Raw genomic sequence first — 17,754 nt, forward strand, 5'->3', positions numbered from 1 at the left:
AAAAAAAACAGGTTTTTTCAAACCAAAAAAAAAATTCAATTTGTCGCCAGTGACAATTTCTGGAAGAAAATCGAAGAGAGAGAAACGTGAAAGAAAAATGGATAAAATCAGATTTTTAAATTAATTTTAACAAATTGGAGTGAATTAAGGAAACTGAATATTCTTAATTAGTTTGAAATTCCTTAATTCATGCTAATTAATAATTATCTTAAATTAATTCATATTTAATTGCCACCCCTATTTCCGTTTTTTTCATTTTTTCCTTCAGAAACGTTTTATTTTAATTTTTTTTTATCTTTTTATTCTTTTCAAATCAAATGTTTTTAATTATTAAAAATAACTTTTTTTTTTAATAATCTGTTACAACCTGGAATTTTTAATGTTATAACTTGAAAGTCTAAATCTACTGCTATAACTCGAAAATATTAGTATAATATATGTCATATTAGAAATTTTCACTAAATATATTGGATATTAGTAGTGATTCTTATTGGAACACATGTTGCCTTGTGGTGAACACTTATTCCCTCTTCTTATATAGTAAAATAATACTATATAATAGTAGGATTTTTCTTCCTTTTATATATTGATAAAAAAATTAATTATCTTTTTGATTGTTTTTTTGAAGCTCTTCACTCCTCTGGCAGCAATGATGAGGAAAATAGTAAGCCAATTTTCATTTGCACCTTTTTTCTTTTCAAAATATTATTATATGAATTATTCTCACTAAATTATGTTGCATAATATGAATGCTTATAGATTTGAATACTGAATGCTTTAAATTTGTAAATGTGATTCAAAAGAATTATGATGTTCATAAATCTTTTTAATTTATATATTTCGTTTAACATATTACTTTACTTTTTTTTACGGTTTGCAAAAAAATCAAATGTGTTAATCCTGTTGTGCTATAAGGTGCACTTTCATTTAATTTTTTCCCTACTTGATATTCACGATTTTTTTTTTATTTCTATTTTTCTGATTGATTTTATTTTTTTGAAGCTTTTCACTCTTCCAGCAACAATGATGAGGAAAATGGTAGGTCAAATTCTCATTTTTCTTTTGAAATTATAATACATGAATTATTCTAGCTAAAATATATTGCATAATAATATGTATGTAGAATGCATTTTGCAAAAGAATTATGAGGTTCTTAAATCTATTTTAGTTTATATAGATTGTCAAAACATATTTTGTCAACGAACAATGATCTTATTCGGTATTCAAAATTTTAAAATTATTTTCATTTTTTTGGACATGTTTGCATCTAATAATATCAAAATGTAACTCAGTAACCAGACAATCAATTTATATAATTTGTATTATTTGATGGACACACATGCAATATATGTGTCTAAAAATTTATTACACTTTATAAGTATTTATAACTAGTTCAAGGATTTTGACGAATAATTTTATGTAATTTATAATTACAAAATTTTACTCCTTGTATTTCAAACTTCATGGGAGTAGATAGTTTTGGAGCCCAAATATAATCCAATTTTACTTTTAAAAGTTTGTACATTGCCATTTTATTCTTCATGATATTTACTTTAGAATAAGTTTCATGGATCACATCTCAATGCTTCGTGCACCTGACTGTGTTTTTTACGTTATTCAAAGGTTACTCACATAGTCACATTGTTTGTTCTAAATTCTCGTGTATTTAGAGTCGAAGGGTCTCCAAGTAGAAGGAAACGTTGGGAATTCACAAAGATGATTGCAAAATCTTGGAAAGATCTTCCTCCTGAAGAAAAAATGGTAAATACACTCAAATCCAATTGTTCTGTATTTTGTATTGTGAGGATTCATCATAAATTAAGAATGATAAACTAATTCACTTAATATTGGACCATGAGCTTTAAATGAGCGATAGTGAAGAATCATATAGTCAGCTCAACTTCCTTGGGATACTCAAACTTGAGCATTACAACAAAAAAAAAGATTATATATATAGGGACATTGAGCTGAGGGTCTATCGGAAAACAACCTCTACCTCCCATGATAGGGGGTAAAGGTCTGCGTACACTCTATCCTTCCCAGACCCTACTTATGAGATTACACTGTGTATGTTGTTGTATTGAGAGAGTTCGATATTGATTGTTAGTGTATACATACAGGTCTATAAAAACTATGCAAAGAAAGACAAGGAAAGGCACCAGAAGGAATGGAAGGAGTATAACGAAATAATGACGACTGCATCGACTTGCAACTGAAGGGGACTGACTGGGGAGAAGAGAAGGAGCAGAGATATAGTTCATTTTGCATTGTAATGTAGTTCCAAAACTGCAGCTCTTTCTGTGGATCAAAACATTGTTATAGCTTATGTAAGATAGTCGCAAACTATTTCTATAAGTGTTGTTTCTCAAACTATTGTTTTCGTAGATCGATTCTCATGCTTATAAGATGGTCTGTGTTATAAATACATCATATTGTGGATGTTCATTACACAGTTTCCTGGATAATCACCTTGATGTATTGTTGGGAAACTGTCTTTATTCAACCCGTAGGTGAGGGTGTAGCTAGTCTACGACAACAACATACCCATTGTAATCCCACGAGTGGGGTCTGGGGAAAAGAAAACTGCAATGTCACAAACTACACAACGATACAATAAACGATTTCAACAAGTCCTAGGAAGGAGGGGGTGAGGTCTGCATTTCAACTACCTTCTTCCATGACTCTCGGTTGGATATGTCACCCCACCACCTTCCCACGTTCTCTCTTGAAGTGAAGAGCTCTGCTCTGTCTGTTCCGTTCACCAAGTATTGAATGTTTGGAAGGTGAGAGAGATCGGCCAATGTGAACTCATCTCCAGCCAAGTACTGACTATCTCCGAGCCTCTTTTCATACACATCAAGTACTTTTTTGAGCTTCTCTTCGTTCTGTCTGATCAAGTTCTCGTCTTGTTTGAGCTTCATTCGCGGTGCAAAAGCCAGCTGGAATACAAGAACTGAACTTGGTGGATTGAAGCTTTGTCCTTCTGCCTCTATCCATTGATCTATAGATGCTTTCTCTAACAGGTTTGTTCCATATAATCCCTTGTTACCTTGACTTCCATATTTGTCACATATGTACCTATTTATAGATCTGGATTCTGGATTTACCAAAAGCACAGACAGACAACAATGTAAACCCAAATTTTAGTTAGTATAAGCACTACGAAACAGTGTAAGCCGCAAATTCCATATTAGTATGAGCATCATGAACACATACTAGACGTATAAGCATCATCAACAAGAACACCGCTTAATAAGTAACAGCATAGGGCCCAAATTCCACACTAGTATCAGTGGCGGAGCCACTGGAAAATCACATTGTTTAGCTAGGCCCAAATTTTAGTTTCATTTATATAAACTATATGTTGATGACTCCCGTTATTTTCTAGTTGTCATTGACTAGTATAGGCATCATCAACAACGTCACATCATAAGTTACAGTGTGAGCCCCGAATTCCATACTAGTATAAGCATCATGAACAGTAAGGTAAGACCTAATTTCCATACAAATATAAGCCTCATTAACAACAATGTACAACCCAAATTGCACACTAGTATAAGCATCATGAACAATACTGTAAGACCCAATTTACATACTAGTTATCTGGGAGGATAGAATGTACGCAGACCTTACCTTACCTCTACCTTTGTGAGGTAAAGAAGTTGTTTCTGATAGACCCTGGGTTCAGAGGAAATGTAATCAAAGCAGAATTGAAAGGAAAATAACGACAGAAAAATGACAAGAGAAACAAAGCAAACGTAGCAACAAGTATTAACAAGAATTGAAGAATAAGATACTATGCAATTACTAAAAATTACTACCAGATACAAAGAAGAGGAGACTAGCCCCCTGCCTCTCCCACATAAAAGTACGACAACAATCGGCTTACCTACTACCTTAATCCTCCAAACCTTCCTATCTAGGGTCATGTCTTCAGTAAGCTGAATTGCGTTAAAGAACAAGATCCCAAATTGTGCTACTATTATAAGCATCATCTATTCTTGGCAAATGCAGTTTAAAAATCCAATCTTTAGACTGGCCCATTACTTCCAGGGCTATCTATCTGCTGCAAGATTAAGAGGACTAAGCAGGGGGGGATTTCAGATAATGGGGAAGATGAGACTAGGCCTCTGCCTCTCCCACAGAAAAGTACGACAATGCTAGACTACCTTCAAACCTTCCTATCTAGGGTCATGTCATCCGTAAGCTAAATTGCATTAAACAACAAGATCCCAAATTGTGCACCACTATAAACATCAGCTATTCTTAGCAAATGCAGTTTAAAAATCCAATCTTTAGACTGACCCAATACTTCTAGAGCTATCTGCTGCAAGATAAAGAGGACAAAAAGTGTAATTACCAAACAGAGTGATGTCCTCATCTTGATAAGCTGGAACTTGACCAAAAGGCTGATGAAAATGAGAACATAGAAATCAGTAAAAGAAACTTGCCCCCTTTTTCTAAATTTGGGGGTAGGAGGGAAAATTGAACACTCGCAAATAAAGAGTCAATCAACTGAGCTACGAAGATTTCCGGAGAAAAAAAAAAACTTGCCTGAATTTTGAGATAGTCAGGTTTTTTGTGTTCCCCTTTTGCCATGTTAACAGGGATGAGCTGAAATTGGACATTTTTTTCAAGAAGACAAGCTAGAACTCTTGACACTGCAGTTGATAAAGTTGGTCCGTACACTTTCACCGGAGTAGCCATCGGAAAATCAAGAAAGTAAATTAGTGTTGTTCCTTTATTTGTGGAATTTATATTTGCTTTTTGTGATCTTTATTCAGCATATTACACATTATCCTTTTCTTCATCAACTGGTTAAATTGGGTCCACCAATTTTAATTATTGTATTTATTTTATAAAAAAAGTGTTATTAGTGGATAGGTCTGGTAGGCTAAATCATTAAAATGATTTAAATATTCAACTAACCTTTTTTTAATGTTAATTTTCTCTATATCATTTCAATTTTTATCGATGTCTAAAAGGGAGAATATTTAACTAAGTTTGCGGTCATATATAATTTGATTGATTTAGTAAAAAAGAAAAAAAATTCTCAATATTTCATTGAGAATCTGTTTTTCACCATAGTGTCCTGATGAAAAAAATCATGTTTTATAACAAAAAATTCTCAGTGATTCTTGATGAAAAGAAACCTTTGTTTCTAGTAGTGGCGTATTTTGGCAAAGAAAGAGGATTTCCTTTTAAATGAACTCAATGTGAATTTGAGTCAGTCGAGGATCGAGACAATAAGCTTGGAATGTCATATCATTTAGAAAAGAACTTTTGTGAGATTTGTTAAGAGTTTCACCATAGTATGAGTCCTTTCTTTATATTGGCTTGCACAATTTTTTCATTATGACCAAAATTGTGAGTAATTAGTTAAGTTCAAGATCCAATTAAGCAAGTTAAACCTTGATACAATGAACATTTGGCCTAATAACATCTTATTACAACAGTTTTATAACATCTAATTAGTATTACAATCTATGTATGGACTCTGTGACATCTAATAACAATGAACAAAAAACCACCTCAACCATCTTAGATCATCTTTAGTGATCGTCTTTTCGATCAATTAAGCACACGTTGTCCAGTTAGAAGGAGCTCTCGTTGACGATAATGGTGGGAGGTTATGAATGTTGATATCGAGAGGTAGCATACGATATTGGATATCGAGCTCCCTGAATGTTTTCACCATTTCTTCAATAAGAAAAGCTCTCCTCGCCCACCTCTCTCTCATATCTTGGTGATTCATCGTGTGTGAGAGCCATACTGACCATTTTATCCCGTTCATGTTTTCCACGTCTCTCATTACAATCATTGGAGCCGGATACCAATGATCACTCCTGTTTTCGATATACCTGCCAGTACAGAAGACATAACCATAACTAATCGAAAAAAGGATGGAAGAATATTAACAACTTCTCATGATCAAGCTAAGAGGCAAGTCAAAAGTACTCTTCCTTCGCGCATTTTGACATTAGAGACAAACCACTCTATAACTACGTTGTTTGTTCCAATATGAAAATCAGTTCCAAAGAAAATTTGGCCATTATAGGAAATGTCTGTTATACAGAATGACTGTTATAGAACGATCTTTTTTCCCCATATATCCAGTAATAAGAATGAATATGAGCACTTTTTTGGAAAATGAACATACGTATCGGAGATATACCTTGTTATTTTCTCTTTCATCATAGCAATCTTTTCCATGGGAGTTGAGATATGAATGGAGAAATCGACTGAATCTCCCATGTCTGGACTGCGGTAGTAATTACTGATGGGCTTCGTCGATAGGACACTATTTGGATATATGATCTTCTGGTTATCATATCTTAGGAAAACTGTAGTCAGTATATTCATCTCTTCAACTACCATCTGAAACACAATGATCAAATAAATGCTTTAGTATACGAGTTCAAACACAAACAAATGTACGCTTTGAAATGGAGGAATTTCTTGCCTGAACTCCATCAACTTCAACACGATCGCCAACATCAAAAGGGTGCATCACAAATAAAAAGATGATTGCCTCAAATGTCGTCTTGGCTGAGTTTCCGAAGATGAATACTACTAGAAGAATCTGGGAACTCAAAAAGACCAAGAAATGCATAGTAGCAACTCTGAGTATAAGGAGCCAGATGACCAATATGATTATTGCCACAAGGACATTTAACATTTGATGAAGCTTGTTTACAGCAGTCTTAGTGTCATTTAACGACAGAGCAAGCGCCCTTCGCTCTCTAAATGCGTTCACCTGGAAGAAAAATACAAAGTAAAACGTTCAAATCCCATCGTACTAGTGCTTAAGTTATGCTCGGACTCTTCAACTATTGTCAATAGGTGCATGTCAGATTCTCCAAAAGTAGTGTATCTTTGAAGAATCCGACACGGTTGTGGCATTGAAAGTGAAGAGTCCGTGCAACTTAGGCTAAAAAACAATACTTTTCTTTAAAAACATGATCTTCATTTTGTGGCGATGACTTGAAATGAATACCAAAATCGTCATTTTGAGATGAATTCGGACTGATCTAACCAAGAAAAGAACTGGACTTTCTTTCTTAAAGAAGATTGGCAAAGTTGCATACTCACCGCCCAATTTTTCAGAGCACATTTACTTATGCCTTTGGTTTCAGTTCCACTTTCAATAAGGCACATTGTTTTCGAAGCCTCGTCTTCTCTCATAAAACGCATCAAGTCCTCCAAATAGATGAACCTAATGGTAGTCACATATAGTATGAGCATAGATAATATAAAGATTTCAACTTCAGTATTATAACGTAACAATTTAAAGGCAATAACTAATTGTTGTTAACACCGACAGTACGAAGAGATAGGTGAGTTACAATAAGGAAATAACTTACTTGGACCCAGGCTTAGCTACATTGTTAAATATCTGCTTGGCTGCAGCTTTCGCCTTTTTCTCACTAGTGATCTGCACAGCAGTTTCATCCTCGTAATTCGACTGTGGTAACTTCTCATCCAAAGTTGACAGCACACCATTTCGAACCATATTCATCAGCCGTTTCATATTCCAAGCAGAAATGTTCTTCTGATTCAGTCTATGCAGATGATCTATAGTAATTCCACCCTCCTTTTCCTTTTCCTTCTCGGAAATAGCCCTCGAAAATGCAGAACTCCTCGGAGTAGAACCCGTAGGAGTCCTGCGTGGTGTTCCAATCAGTCTCTTTGCAAATATGCTTGCCTTTAGATCAGCAGGCAATGTAGCCCCAGCACTCTGAAGCTTCTCCACTTCAGCCATAACTTTCTCTTCCTCCTCGTGCTCCGATTGATCAATCTCAACCAATGCAGGCCCAGACAACGTCTCGATCACATACTGATTAAACAAAGATTCTTGAATTCGATCGAAGAATGTACTAACATGAAATGACATAGCCAGTACCTTCACAAGAAGTGTTTTCAACAACCAAATGTATGCACCAACCAAAAGACAAATCCAAATACTTGACACATAAGGCAAAACCTTCCCACCAGTCATGTTATCAACTTTTTTATCAAAAATACACAGCCAAGCAATCAAAACCAAACTCAACCAAATGCAATTCTGCACTGAATTCCTCAATCCATACACGAAATACAAAACGCGTTTTCGCAACAAAAAATTACTCTCAATGAAGAACACAACCAACCTTATAACCCAACCAGAAAACAATCTTCCACAAATCAACACCAAAATCATTACTTCCCATTTCCACAATTCAAGCCCAAAAGCCCTCTTTTCCCTCAACACACTAAACACAAAACTACAACTTAAAACAGCAATAATCACTACTAAACTCACCAGCTGAAGAACAGTTAATAAACTAAACTTCACTTTCTTGAATTCCTCAGGTAAATCCTCATCTGAAAAGGGGTCATCTTCTTCAATTCCACTATCTTTTAACAAAACCCCAGACCTCTGATCTTGCTCAGGTGGTTCCATTAGCCTTGATTTTGTCCTGTTAACCAAAAGATTTGATTTTTTCCTAAAAGAAGAGGTGGAACTGCAAACCAAAACTTCTTGTTGTGAACATGGTGATTCTGTGATAAAGTTGAAATCTTTATCATTACTGTCATTCTTGGTGAAATGGGGTTCTGGTGAAATGGACAATTCAGTTTCTTTTAGGGGTTTTGGGGTTTCTCTAAACATGGAAAGATTGGATTTTTCAGTTTGGTTCAAGAGATTTTGATGTTCTTCTATTTCAGATTTGAAAGATTTTTTAAGTTTTTCCATTTCAAGAAGATAAAAAGATGAAAAAGGGGAAAGGTGATTCTTGGCTTGTTCTTGAATGAATCACTATTATCAAGAAAGAACAAAGTAACAGTGAATAAAGTGGCATTTGTAGTGTCTGAAAAAGATGTATTACTACTATTATTCCTCATTTTTTTGTGGTTTTTGAAAATGGAGGAATATTCTGGAGAAAAATGAAAGAAAGAAGAGATGATGATGGAAGATTCATGCATTTTCTTTCTTAAAGCAACTGAAAATGTCGGTCCGTCCATCCACTTTTACTTGTCTACTTCTCAAGGGATAAGGTATTCGTACCCCTAGACTATGACCAAAATCGTAGAGTCACACTTTAATTAAACTAAGGTTCTATTATCCCTAAACAAATTCTTTTTGTAATTTTGTAGACCTTTTTGACTTACGTGGCATCAAAATATCTATCACGCGCCTCAACGGTGTACAAAATTACAAAAAAAAAAACGAGTTCAGGGGTAATAGGACTTAGTTTAGTTAAAGTGTGTTTCTAAGGTTTCGGTTATAGTATAGAGGATGCTTGTACCTTATCCCTAATAAATATTCTTATAGTTTTATTCTTAAACATACAGATTGATTTTGATCACTCGACTATATATTTCTTCTTGATTCTGGTTTTGTTCAATGAAAAAAGTAAGTAATTTCCGAGTTAATAACTATTAGTTGAGCGTTTATATGAACAAACAGGGTGAGTGTAGACTTTTATCAACAGCTAACAAATCTGCAGTCCAGACTAAATATTTATACAATATGATCATGTCAGTTACAAAGTACTTACATGTAAATCCCAATGATAAAACATTAATTTATAACATAGTAAAAGTAATAGCTAATCTACTACCACAGATCATAGCTATACAAAACTGATAGTTTAAAAAAACAAAAATTACGCTGTCAGTATATATAACTTAATGCGTGTTATGCATTCTGCTTCCTCAATGGTTATCCAAGGCTTCTTCTTTTGCTACTTTTCTCTTCTTCAACCATCTGTGTTTAAGCAGAGCAATGCTACTTCAATTCAAGTTTTTACAAACACAAAGCAAATGCAGAAATCACATTGAAATTGATTCTGCTACCACGACGAGTACCTTTTTGGTCATGTGTTGCAGGATGTCAAGTATCTCGGAGAACTCAGGTCTTAAGAGCGGTTCTTGCTGCCAGCATTTCTCGAGCAATTCCACCAACATTGGATGAGTGTTTGCGGGAATCGTTGGCCTTAGACCCTATATTTTGTATGTTAGGGAAATTCAACTAATGTAGAGAGCACAACTGATATTTAAGTACAAAATCTGTTTTTACTGCTAAGTTTTCTGTGATCGAACCATATATAGTACACATACGAGTTATTAAGTAGAATCGTTCAAAATTCAAGAGGGTGTATGAGATATGTAATACCTTCTGAACCACAGCCACTGCAGCTTGTAATGGGGTCAAGAACTCGTAAGGAAGCTGATATGTTAACATCGATAAAAACGATTATTGACACTGAAAATTTGTAAAGCCAAGAAAATGCTTATGAGGAAACAAAAATGATCAACTACTGAGTTAATAAAATATGTAACAAGAATCCATTTGCCTTATAATAAACTTGTCAATACGAAAGTTTTAAGCAAAATGCTAATAAAATACACATGAAGAAGCTATGTTAATGATTGAAATGGATGAATCAACGAACGAAACATTATTACCTTTCCTGTTAACAGCTCCCACAGTACAATCCCGAAGCTGAAAACATCAGCTTTTCGATCATAAGGTCTATGTCCAATAACCTTTGAAATATCAAACGGACGAAATAGAAGTCAGGAGGTCCGTGTGAAGAACTTGAGACTAATGTTATGTTATGGAAGCAAGATAACTGTTATAACTCCCTTTGTTGTTTCAATTTGTTTGTCTGTTTTGACTTGTCACGAAGTTTAAGAAAGTAAAGAAGAGGGAGGGAGGGTCGACCTCAGGAGCCATCCATCGATATGTTCCTGTTTCTGCTGTCATGACACCAGACTGAACTTGCACACAAGCAACGCCAAAGTCAGCAACCTTCACAACCTATAAAGTACAATATGTAAGCAGTCTGTATAGAGTCTTTTTACATATAAGGATCGATCACCAGGAAATCGACTTCATTTCTTACTTGATTTTCATTCATTAAGAGATTGGCAGTCTTTAAGTCTCTATGGATTATATTATTTTGGTGCAGATAGCTCATCCCCTTTGAAACATCAATAGCAACCTTGAGTAACACCGGAAGCCTGAAAAAACCTTTCGTTTTATGCAGAAAATCGTAGAGACTTCCACCGGACATAAATTCTGCATTGAAGGTACCATTTGAAGATAGATGAGAGAAGTCTATTCCGGTACTGAAAGAGTAAAACTGGACAACTAGTCTTTTCTAGTGATTACCTGTGATTATACATAATCGTGGACGTTTCGTGCATGCACCAATAAATTGCACAACATTCTTGTGGCGGACTTTCCTGTAAGTACCGAAAGAGGTGATCAGGTAGTGCACACACTCACATAGAAGTTGATAGTAGTAAAATTGCAGCAACCAAACAGGACATAATGCTATCGTTCGAACCTTAATATATAAATTTCTTGAGCAAAATCTCTTTGCATATCTTCATTTAGGCACTCAGACTTGAGAACCTTAATAGCCACTTCCTGATTATGGAATGAACCTTTATACCTGCAAATACGATAAATCGTTAGGCCACAGTGAGTGACTATATATTGTATTCTTGATTCGAAGTTGACATTTTTACTGACAAATCACCAGTTGAGCCAGTTGCAATTTTATATTCATAATTCAGCAGTGCATTGTCGATTTCCCATGCTTCACTCCCGTTGCTTGGTGTATCTACATGGTTCGCGGTGATGTTGATACCAGTTTGTACAAACTTCATTTTGGGGAACAAAAGGTCTTGATTTAACCCGGGCTGTTTCAGCGTTGCATTGAGTCTGTCAATGACTTTTACCTCCATATTTGAAATTTCCTTCAACAGGACACTTCTTAGCTGATCAGTTTCCTAACAATGACAAAAGAGACAGAACGTCGAGACTTATATGAAGATATATCGAGATGAAGTACCTCAATTTATATGTTCATCTAAATAAGTACCTCATTTTCCCAACCATCAACCACAAAGACATCCAAGGAGTAACCGTCTTTCGTTGAGAAAGCATGAGCTTCTTGAATGTTCAATCCAATCTCCGAAAGTAAAGAAGTCAACTGAAATAAACGTGCATTAACCTTAATCGATATATCATGTAAAGAACTTAATAGAGAATGTTAGGAGAGGGAAAATGTCTGAACAAATGGCTATAAGTGACACATTAGTTTGGCAACATGGTGGTAAACTACTTACGAAGACACAGAACTACTAATATAAGACTGCAAGAAGAACTCGAAAACGTGACAAAAAATTGTAATCCTGACAGTAGCATCAGAAGAGGATGTTTTTATGTATTGACAAACTGGAGCTGATCACTGCACGAAACGTAAAGCAAATTTTCTTCTTAACTTGAAAATAGTAAAATTCCGGAGAACCAGGATATGTAACATCAGTCTATGAGAGTAGAGAGAGATTCTTGAAAGAGGTATACGTGAAAAGGCATACCCGAAAGAGGAGTTTGGGCTTGTCAAGTGTTGAAATCGTTATTTCATACAAAGGCCTGCGAAACAAAGTAAAAGGGATAGAAATGCAAAATGTTGAAGGCATGAAAAACACCTAACACACGACGATGAAGGAAAAGAATAAGGCAATAGAGTGAAAGTTAAATCAGGAGAAATGTATCAGAATATTACCTAAATGACAGTGAATTCCCACACACAGCACTATTTCCATCTTGAACATATAATTTGTTAGTTCCTAACGCGAGCTCTGTGCTTGGCGACAAACCAAAGGCAGGTGGAGGATGCATGCTGTAAATTTGAAAATGAAAAGTAAAAAAGTTGAAGATTTCATCACTATACTGAACATAGTAAAGAGAGTTCAGATATATTTAAATTTGTATCGTCATGTCTCTACCTGCCATGGTGATCAATACCTTGTGCATCTCCCCATCTCGAGAAAGTGGAATGAACTGAATCCCCGGGATTTCCATCAGATATTCGATGAATCTGGATAGCGGAAATATTAAATTAACAAGTTTTTATTCAACTTGCTTCAATCATATATGCTAATCGAGAAATGAAGAACATAAAAGAAAATCAAGAGAAATTGTAAATGTCACAATTCAAGTCCAGGACACGTATTTGATAATTTTCGTTGAAGTGACAATTTAATCAAATATTACTACGTCCATGATTGAGTTCAAATAATTGCATCAGACATGTATATTGACATAATTTGATCATCATAGAAAGAATGAAGCGCGAAAGTTGGACAATAGTACTACCTGCACTAGGCGGACTTCAACTGCTGGCGCGGGATTCTGATAGTGTGCCATTTGCAGCAAGTTCTTGTGCATAACAACATCCTGTGCCCTCTCAATATTCACATCCACTGCATACCTATATTAGCCATCTTTGAACTTATGATAACTCGGAAAATAGAGTAATAACCCGTTAAACTACTCATCACGAACAAACTCTTGGCACCGGTAAAATAGACTTATAACTTAGCTCCCATTTTGGCCATAGATTTTGAAGTTGAAACTTGAAACGTGAAACTTTGAGGGGTCTGGGGAGGGTAAAGTGTACACATATCTTACCCTTACCTCAAAGGTAGATAGGTTGTTTCTGATAGACCCTCAGCTCAAACACAAACAGTTCCAAAAAGAAAAAGAAATAACAGAAGTACAAGAAACAACATATAATAACAAAAGCAGCAAATAGTAACAGAACAGAAACTACAACAAAACAATACGAGAATCAAGTAACAAGAAACAACAGATAGTAACAGAAATCAAAGGACAAGAAACTACAAGAGAAGTATTACAACTACTAATATGAACGGACAACAAGACTCCTGGACATCATATATGGTCTGATCATCTCGTTTGAAGATAAATTTACAAAATCTATGGTCAAACGCTAGCTTAAAACTTGAAAAAGAAAGATTACCTTAGAGGAAGTTTAGTGAAATGAGCCCACAATTCATCCTCAAAACCAGGTTGATTCGCTTCTTCATCATTCGACTCTCTTAATCTTCGAATCACTTCTTGAAACACTTCAACTTTCTCTCTTCTCTTTCGAGTACGATTCTGAGACAACTCCGATAATCCTTTACTACTGCAACTCACAGAATCTTCCATCATCCAAAAAAAACAGAATCAGCTTAAGAAAATATTACAAAAAATGAATGTGAATATACTCCTCTTATTCAAATTTAATTAATATATCACAAGAAAAAAGGAAGGTACAGAGAAAACTAGTTAAAAAATAAAAATAAAAATAGAGTAGTTGAAGAACTACTACAATGTACATATATTCTTTATATCATCTGCTTACATCATGAAACAGAAAATATAAAAGAAACCAAACAAAAAAGCAAGTAAGAACATAGTTTATTCAGTAATCGCGTAGTCTCTTATTCTATTACTATCAGTTGTTTCATTTGCTTTGCGGGGTAGAGGTAAGGTATGGTTACAGCCTATCCTTCTCAGACTACACTTTGAAATTACATTAGGTATATTATTGTTATTATTTGTAACTAACTTTTGTTCAAATTCTATAAATCAAACGGGAAAAGGGTAAAAAATGCTCTTATGTGAAATTGAACGAAAATGATTTATGTTAATACTTTGATCTAGAAATACCGTTATTGAAGGATGTGGATTCAAACAAGGTTTGTAAGCTTTGTTTATATCACCAAACTGTCTTATAGCTCTTTTTTAATTCCTAATTAAACTTTGTTTAAGAATTATATCTATTTCATGCATATTTTATTGGATTTTAAAATTGGAATATATAGAGCTTGATAGTTACTCACAACCACAACCTTGTTTCTTCTTGTCCAATAAGATTATAAACTTGTCTCATTTTCCACTAAAGAGATTCTATATATGATGACACCATCAAAAACTTTTTTAAAAACAAATATGTATTATTTTTTCTTCATGTTGGAGTATAATTAAGAATTTTATGTTGGTGCAATTAGATTCATTTAATAATTAATTGGATTGATTACCTCATTGCTTGAATCACTTGTATAGTATCTTATTGGTTGGAAAAATACTGATGTTAATGGAAGTTAGAAGTAGTCTGCAACATTTAAATGAGCTACTTTAATTTGTTGTAGGTTGATTCAAAATCTAAAGAAATGAAAATATAGTATATATAAACAAATTACTAGTCCATTTTCTAAGAAAGGGTAAAGGCTCAAATACCTTATCAAATTTTGAGAAAAAGGCTTATTTATGATATTTATTAAAATATTGGTTAATTTATGTCATTTTTGTTTGAGAAAAGACTAATTCATACCATTATTTGTTCATCGATATGGCATAAATGAGTCAAATTAACTTTTAACGGATGACATAGATGAGCCTTTTCTCAAAGTTTGATGGCATACTTGAACTTTTTTTATTTAAAAAATGATTTAATTAATGATGTGCCGGAATCATAATTGACCACTGTAAAAAATTGTTTTGCAAAATCGAAATTGTTATCCGTTAACAAATAATGACATGGATGAACCTTTTTTCTCAAATAAAAATGGCATAAATGAGCCAAACTTTTAATGGATGGTATAGATGAGCATTTTCTCAAAATTAGATGACATATTTGAGTTGTTTCTATTAGGACTCATAGTCCATGTACTTGTAGGACTCTATAATCTGTAATTTGTGTTGTACTAGGTTACCTATTCCCCTTTGTATTCATTATATATATATGAACAGATATGCAACCTCGGCTTATTGAGCCTTTGATTACTTCTCTGTACATGGTATCAGAGCTTCAGGGAAATCTAAGAACAAATCAATAGTCCACGACTTTCTTTTCTGTCCCATTAGTTTCTCCGATAATATGGCTTCTCAGTCGCTAGCTTCCTCCTCTTTAGATGTCTCACTTCCTTTTTCTACAGCAGACACTACATCTACCCAATCTACATCTGTTGTTTCATCGGGATCATCTCCCTCATCCGTTTCAATTCCTCATCTGCCTTCTTTTTCTCATTCTCTTCCTCTCCACACTGTTGGGCCAAGTATTCTTCCAGCTTCTTCTATAGGCCAGATTAGCCTACCTTCGTGTATGCCTTACGCTGGAACAACAGAACCAACAATTCCATCTCACTTCCACTCTGTCGCGGCTTTGGCAGTTCCCAATATCACTAACTTAGTGACTATAAAACTTAATTCCGTTGAAGATTATCTTACTTGGCGTACTCAATTCACCTCCTTGTTGATCTCTCATGAACTTCTTGGCTTTGTGGATGGCTCTACACCTCAACCCACTCAATTTTTATGTAATGTCTCTGGCAATCAGCAAGTTACCCCACTCTATCGTTCATGGGTCAGAGTTGATCAAAGTGTACGATCTTGGTTATTTGCGACATTGTCTCGTGAGGTCCTTGTTGATGTTCACTTGTTACCTACCTCGCGTGATATTTGGCTATCCTTACATAGACGCTTTATGGATGCTAGTCAGGCCAAATCCATAGAACTTAAGCGCCAACTAACTACAATGCGCAAATCTGAGTCTATGACTATTGATCAATATCTCCGAGAGGCTAAGACGATAGCAGACTCCCTTGCAGCAATTAACTCTCCTGTTTCCTCTCAAGATCTTATTGATCATGTCCTTCTTGGGTTAGGAAGGGAGTATGACACACTAGTCGGTATCATTACTCATTTTCCCGGCCAACTATCTCTTGAAGAACTTCGCACCAAACTTTTGCTTCATGAGCAAAGGTTACAACGCTTCAAAGAATTAGATTCTGGTGTCTCTCATCAAGCCTTTGCTGCTCAGAATGTATCCTTGAATTCCTCTTCTGCATCTCAAGGGGGTCGTGGCAAAGGCCGGTTCGAAGACAGCCTTCAGAACTCGATATGGTCATTATGAATATGTAGTTATGTCATTTGGACTAACCAATACTCATGCAGCTTTCATGGATTTGATTAACAGAGTGTTCAAGCAGTACTTGAACTTGTTCTCTGTACAGTTTCCTTTTAATAGATACGGGACTCTAACTTATTATAATGTCCTTTCATGTCCGGGTGCAAACTAGAGCGTAGATCGGGAGTTCAAACAAGGATAAAGTTCACTATCCAACACTTGGACTTAACTCGAAGGTAGCTCAAGAGAAGAGGATTAATGTCTAAGTCGATATAAACAATCATTAGTTTATTTCCCAATCAATATGTAAATCTAACCCGCTCTAACATCTAACATGAACCTCTTACGTCCGTGATTGCGGGATCATCCGAATTCAATAATTTCGATCTCAAATATTGATATATCTATCTAAATTTACCAAAATTTAAGCAATGAAGATTAAAACCAAACGTTTAAATTTTGAATCCGCCTATGTAATCGGGGTTGGATGTGTGTGGGAAGGGGACCATGTGGATATCCCTCCATCCATTAATCTAGAAGGTTGAAAAAAAAAAATCGGTTTTTTGCTTTCGTCACATTGCTTTTTCTCCAAAGTTAGTGGTACTACACTTTTAATACTTGCTCCCCATTAGCCCTTTTCCCCCTCTTGTTCTATGTCACAAACAATATAATATTCATTTTGTTTCAAAATGAATTTTTAATCTATTTTGAAATAGACAAGTGAGGATTGCTTCAGTGGTTGATCACATCTATCGTCAATCAGTAGATTGACGGTTCAAGTCATGTTAGAATGTAAATAGAAACACTACTGATCTTTCTGATTGATGGAATGCAAAACAAAAATTTAAATTCTCTTTTCAAATTTGAAGTTGAAATAATGAATTAGATGGTAAAACATATTTTATCATTTCTAAAAAGGTAGCCCTTAGAAAATCCATCGAAAATTATTTGAATAAATAAGATATTACGATAACTTATGACTTTTGACTTATTATGA

The 17,754-nt window shown here is 34.8% G+C and overlaps 3 protein-coding genes across 5 annotated transcripts; all 3 read right to left on the minus strand.

The window, feature by feature from the left end:
• Window positions 1-2,376: 2,376 nt before the first annotated feature.
• Window positions 2,377-4,776, minus strand: LOC102585121 (glutathione S-transferase-like). Its single transcript, XM_006342496.2, has 3 exons — window positions 4,555-4,776; window positions 4,361-4,409; window positions 2,377-3,097 (listed from the first exon to the last, which is right to left on the minus strand). Exons 1-3 carry the CDS (start codon window positions 4,705-4,707, stop codon window positions 2,634-2,636), a joined length of 666 nt encoding a protein of 221 aa, XP_006342558.1. The 5' UTR covers window positions 4,708-4,776; the 3' UTR covers window positions 2,377-2,633.
• A 603-nt stretch (window positions 4,777-5,379) lies between these two features.
• LOC102605486 (mechanosensitive ion channel protein 8-like) lies at window positions 5,380-8,920 on the minus strand. Its single transcript, XM_006342643.2, has 5 exons — window positions 7,365-8,920; window positions 7,093-7,216; window positions 6,464-6,757; window positions 6,176-6,378; window positions 5,380-5,861 (listed from the first exon to the last, which is right to left on the minus strand). The coding sequence occupies exons 1-5, from the start codon at window positions 8,732-8,734 to the stop codon at window positions 5,576-5,578; spliced, it is 2,277 nt and encodes a 758-aa protein (XP_006342705.1). The 5' UTR covers window positions 8,735-8,920; the 3' UTR covers window positions 5,380-5,575.
• A 563-nt stretch (window positions 8,921-9,483) lies between these two features.
• Window positions 9,484-14,135, minus strand: LOC102605826 (serine/threonine-protein kinase STY46-like). 3 transcript variants are annotated; one of them, XM_015306605.1, is made up of 15 exons: window positions 13,824-14,135; window positions 13,157-13,271; window positions 12,787-12,878; window positions 12,564-12,680; window positions 12,376-12,430; window positions 11,877-11,987; window positions 11,525-11,751; window positions 11,337-11,444; window positions 11,159-11,232; window positions 10,890-11,065; window positions 10,709-10,804; window positions 10,450-10,530; window positions 10,157-10,210; window positions 9,850-9,984; window positions 9,484-9,748 (listed from the first exon to the last, which is right to left on the minus strand). In XM_015306605.1, the coding sequence occupies exons 1-15, from the start codon at window positions 14,015-14,017 to the stop codon at window positions 9,704-9,706; spliced, it is 1,680 nt and encodes a 559-aa protein (XP_015162091.1). In that variant the 5' UTR covers window positions 14,018-14,135; the 3' UTR covers window positions 9,484-9,703. The 3 variants fall into 3 exon arrangements, 2 of the variants coding, with proteins under 2 accessions (XP_015162091.1, XP_006342706.1); XM_006342644.2 differs by having other exon boundaries at window positions 11,525-11,784; XR_001472871.1 differs by lacking the exon at window positions 9,484-9,748 and having other exon boundaries at window positions 9,940-9,984; window positions 10,157-10,246; window positions 11,525-11,784.
• Window positions 14,136-17,754: the final 3,619 nt, after the last annotated feature.

The sequence above is a fragment of the Solanum tuberosum genome, unplaced genomic scaffold (genome assembly GCF_000226075.1).
Source record: "Solanum tuberosum cultivar DM 1-3 516 R44 unplaced genomic scaffold, SolTub_3.0 scf00034, whole genome shotgun sequence".
NCBI lineage: Eukaryota > Viridiplantae > Streptophyta > Magnoliopsida > Solanales > Solanaceae > Solanum > Solanum tuberosum.

What these genes read in the sequence shown, in the direction of transcription:
- LOC102585121 (XM_006342496.2), bottom strand. Translation starts at nt 4,707, where the DNA reads ATGGCTACTCCGGTGAAAGTGTACGGACCAACTTTATCAACTGCAGTG. An exon ending in CTGACTATCTCAAAATTCAG is followed by an intron (nt 4,410 to 4,554) that starts GCAAGTTTTTTT and finishes CATTTTCATCAG; the next exon opens with CCTTTTGGTCAAGTTCCAGC. An exon ending in TGAGGACATCACTCTGTTTG is followed by an intron (nt 3,098 to 4,360) that starts GTAATTACACTT and finishes TGGTAAATCCAG; the next exon opens with AATCCAGATCTATAAATAGG.
- LOC102605826 (XM_006342644.2), bottom strand. Translation starts at nt 14,017, where the DNA reads ATGATGGAAGATTCTGTGAGTTGCAGTAGTAAAGGATTATCGGAGTTG. An exon ending in ATCGATGGATGGCTCCTGAG is followed by an intron (nt 10,531 to 10,708) that starts GTCGACCCTCCC and finishes GATATTTCAAAG; the next exon opens with GTTATTGGACATAGACCTTA. An exon ending in TGCAACACATGACCAAAAAG is followed by an intron (nt 9,749 to 9,849) that starts GTACTCGTCGTG and finishes GCTTAAACACAG; the next exon opens with ATGGTTGAAGAAGAGAAAAG.
- LOC102605486 (XM_006342643.2), bottom strand. Translation starts at nt 8,734, where the DNA reads ATGGAAAAACTTAAAAAATCTTTCAAATCTGAAATAGAAGAACATCAA. An exon ending in GTAGCTAAGCCTGGGTCCAA is followed by an intron (nt 7,217 to 7,364) that starts GTAAGTTATTTC and finishes GACTACCATTAG; the next exon opens with GTTCATCTATTTGGAGGACT. An exon ending in TTGAAGTTGATGGAGTTCAG is followed by an intron (nt 6,379 to 6,463) that starts GCAAGAAATTCC and finishes ATTGTGTTTCAG; the next exon opens with ATGGTAGTTGAAGAGATGAA.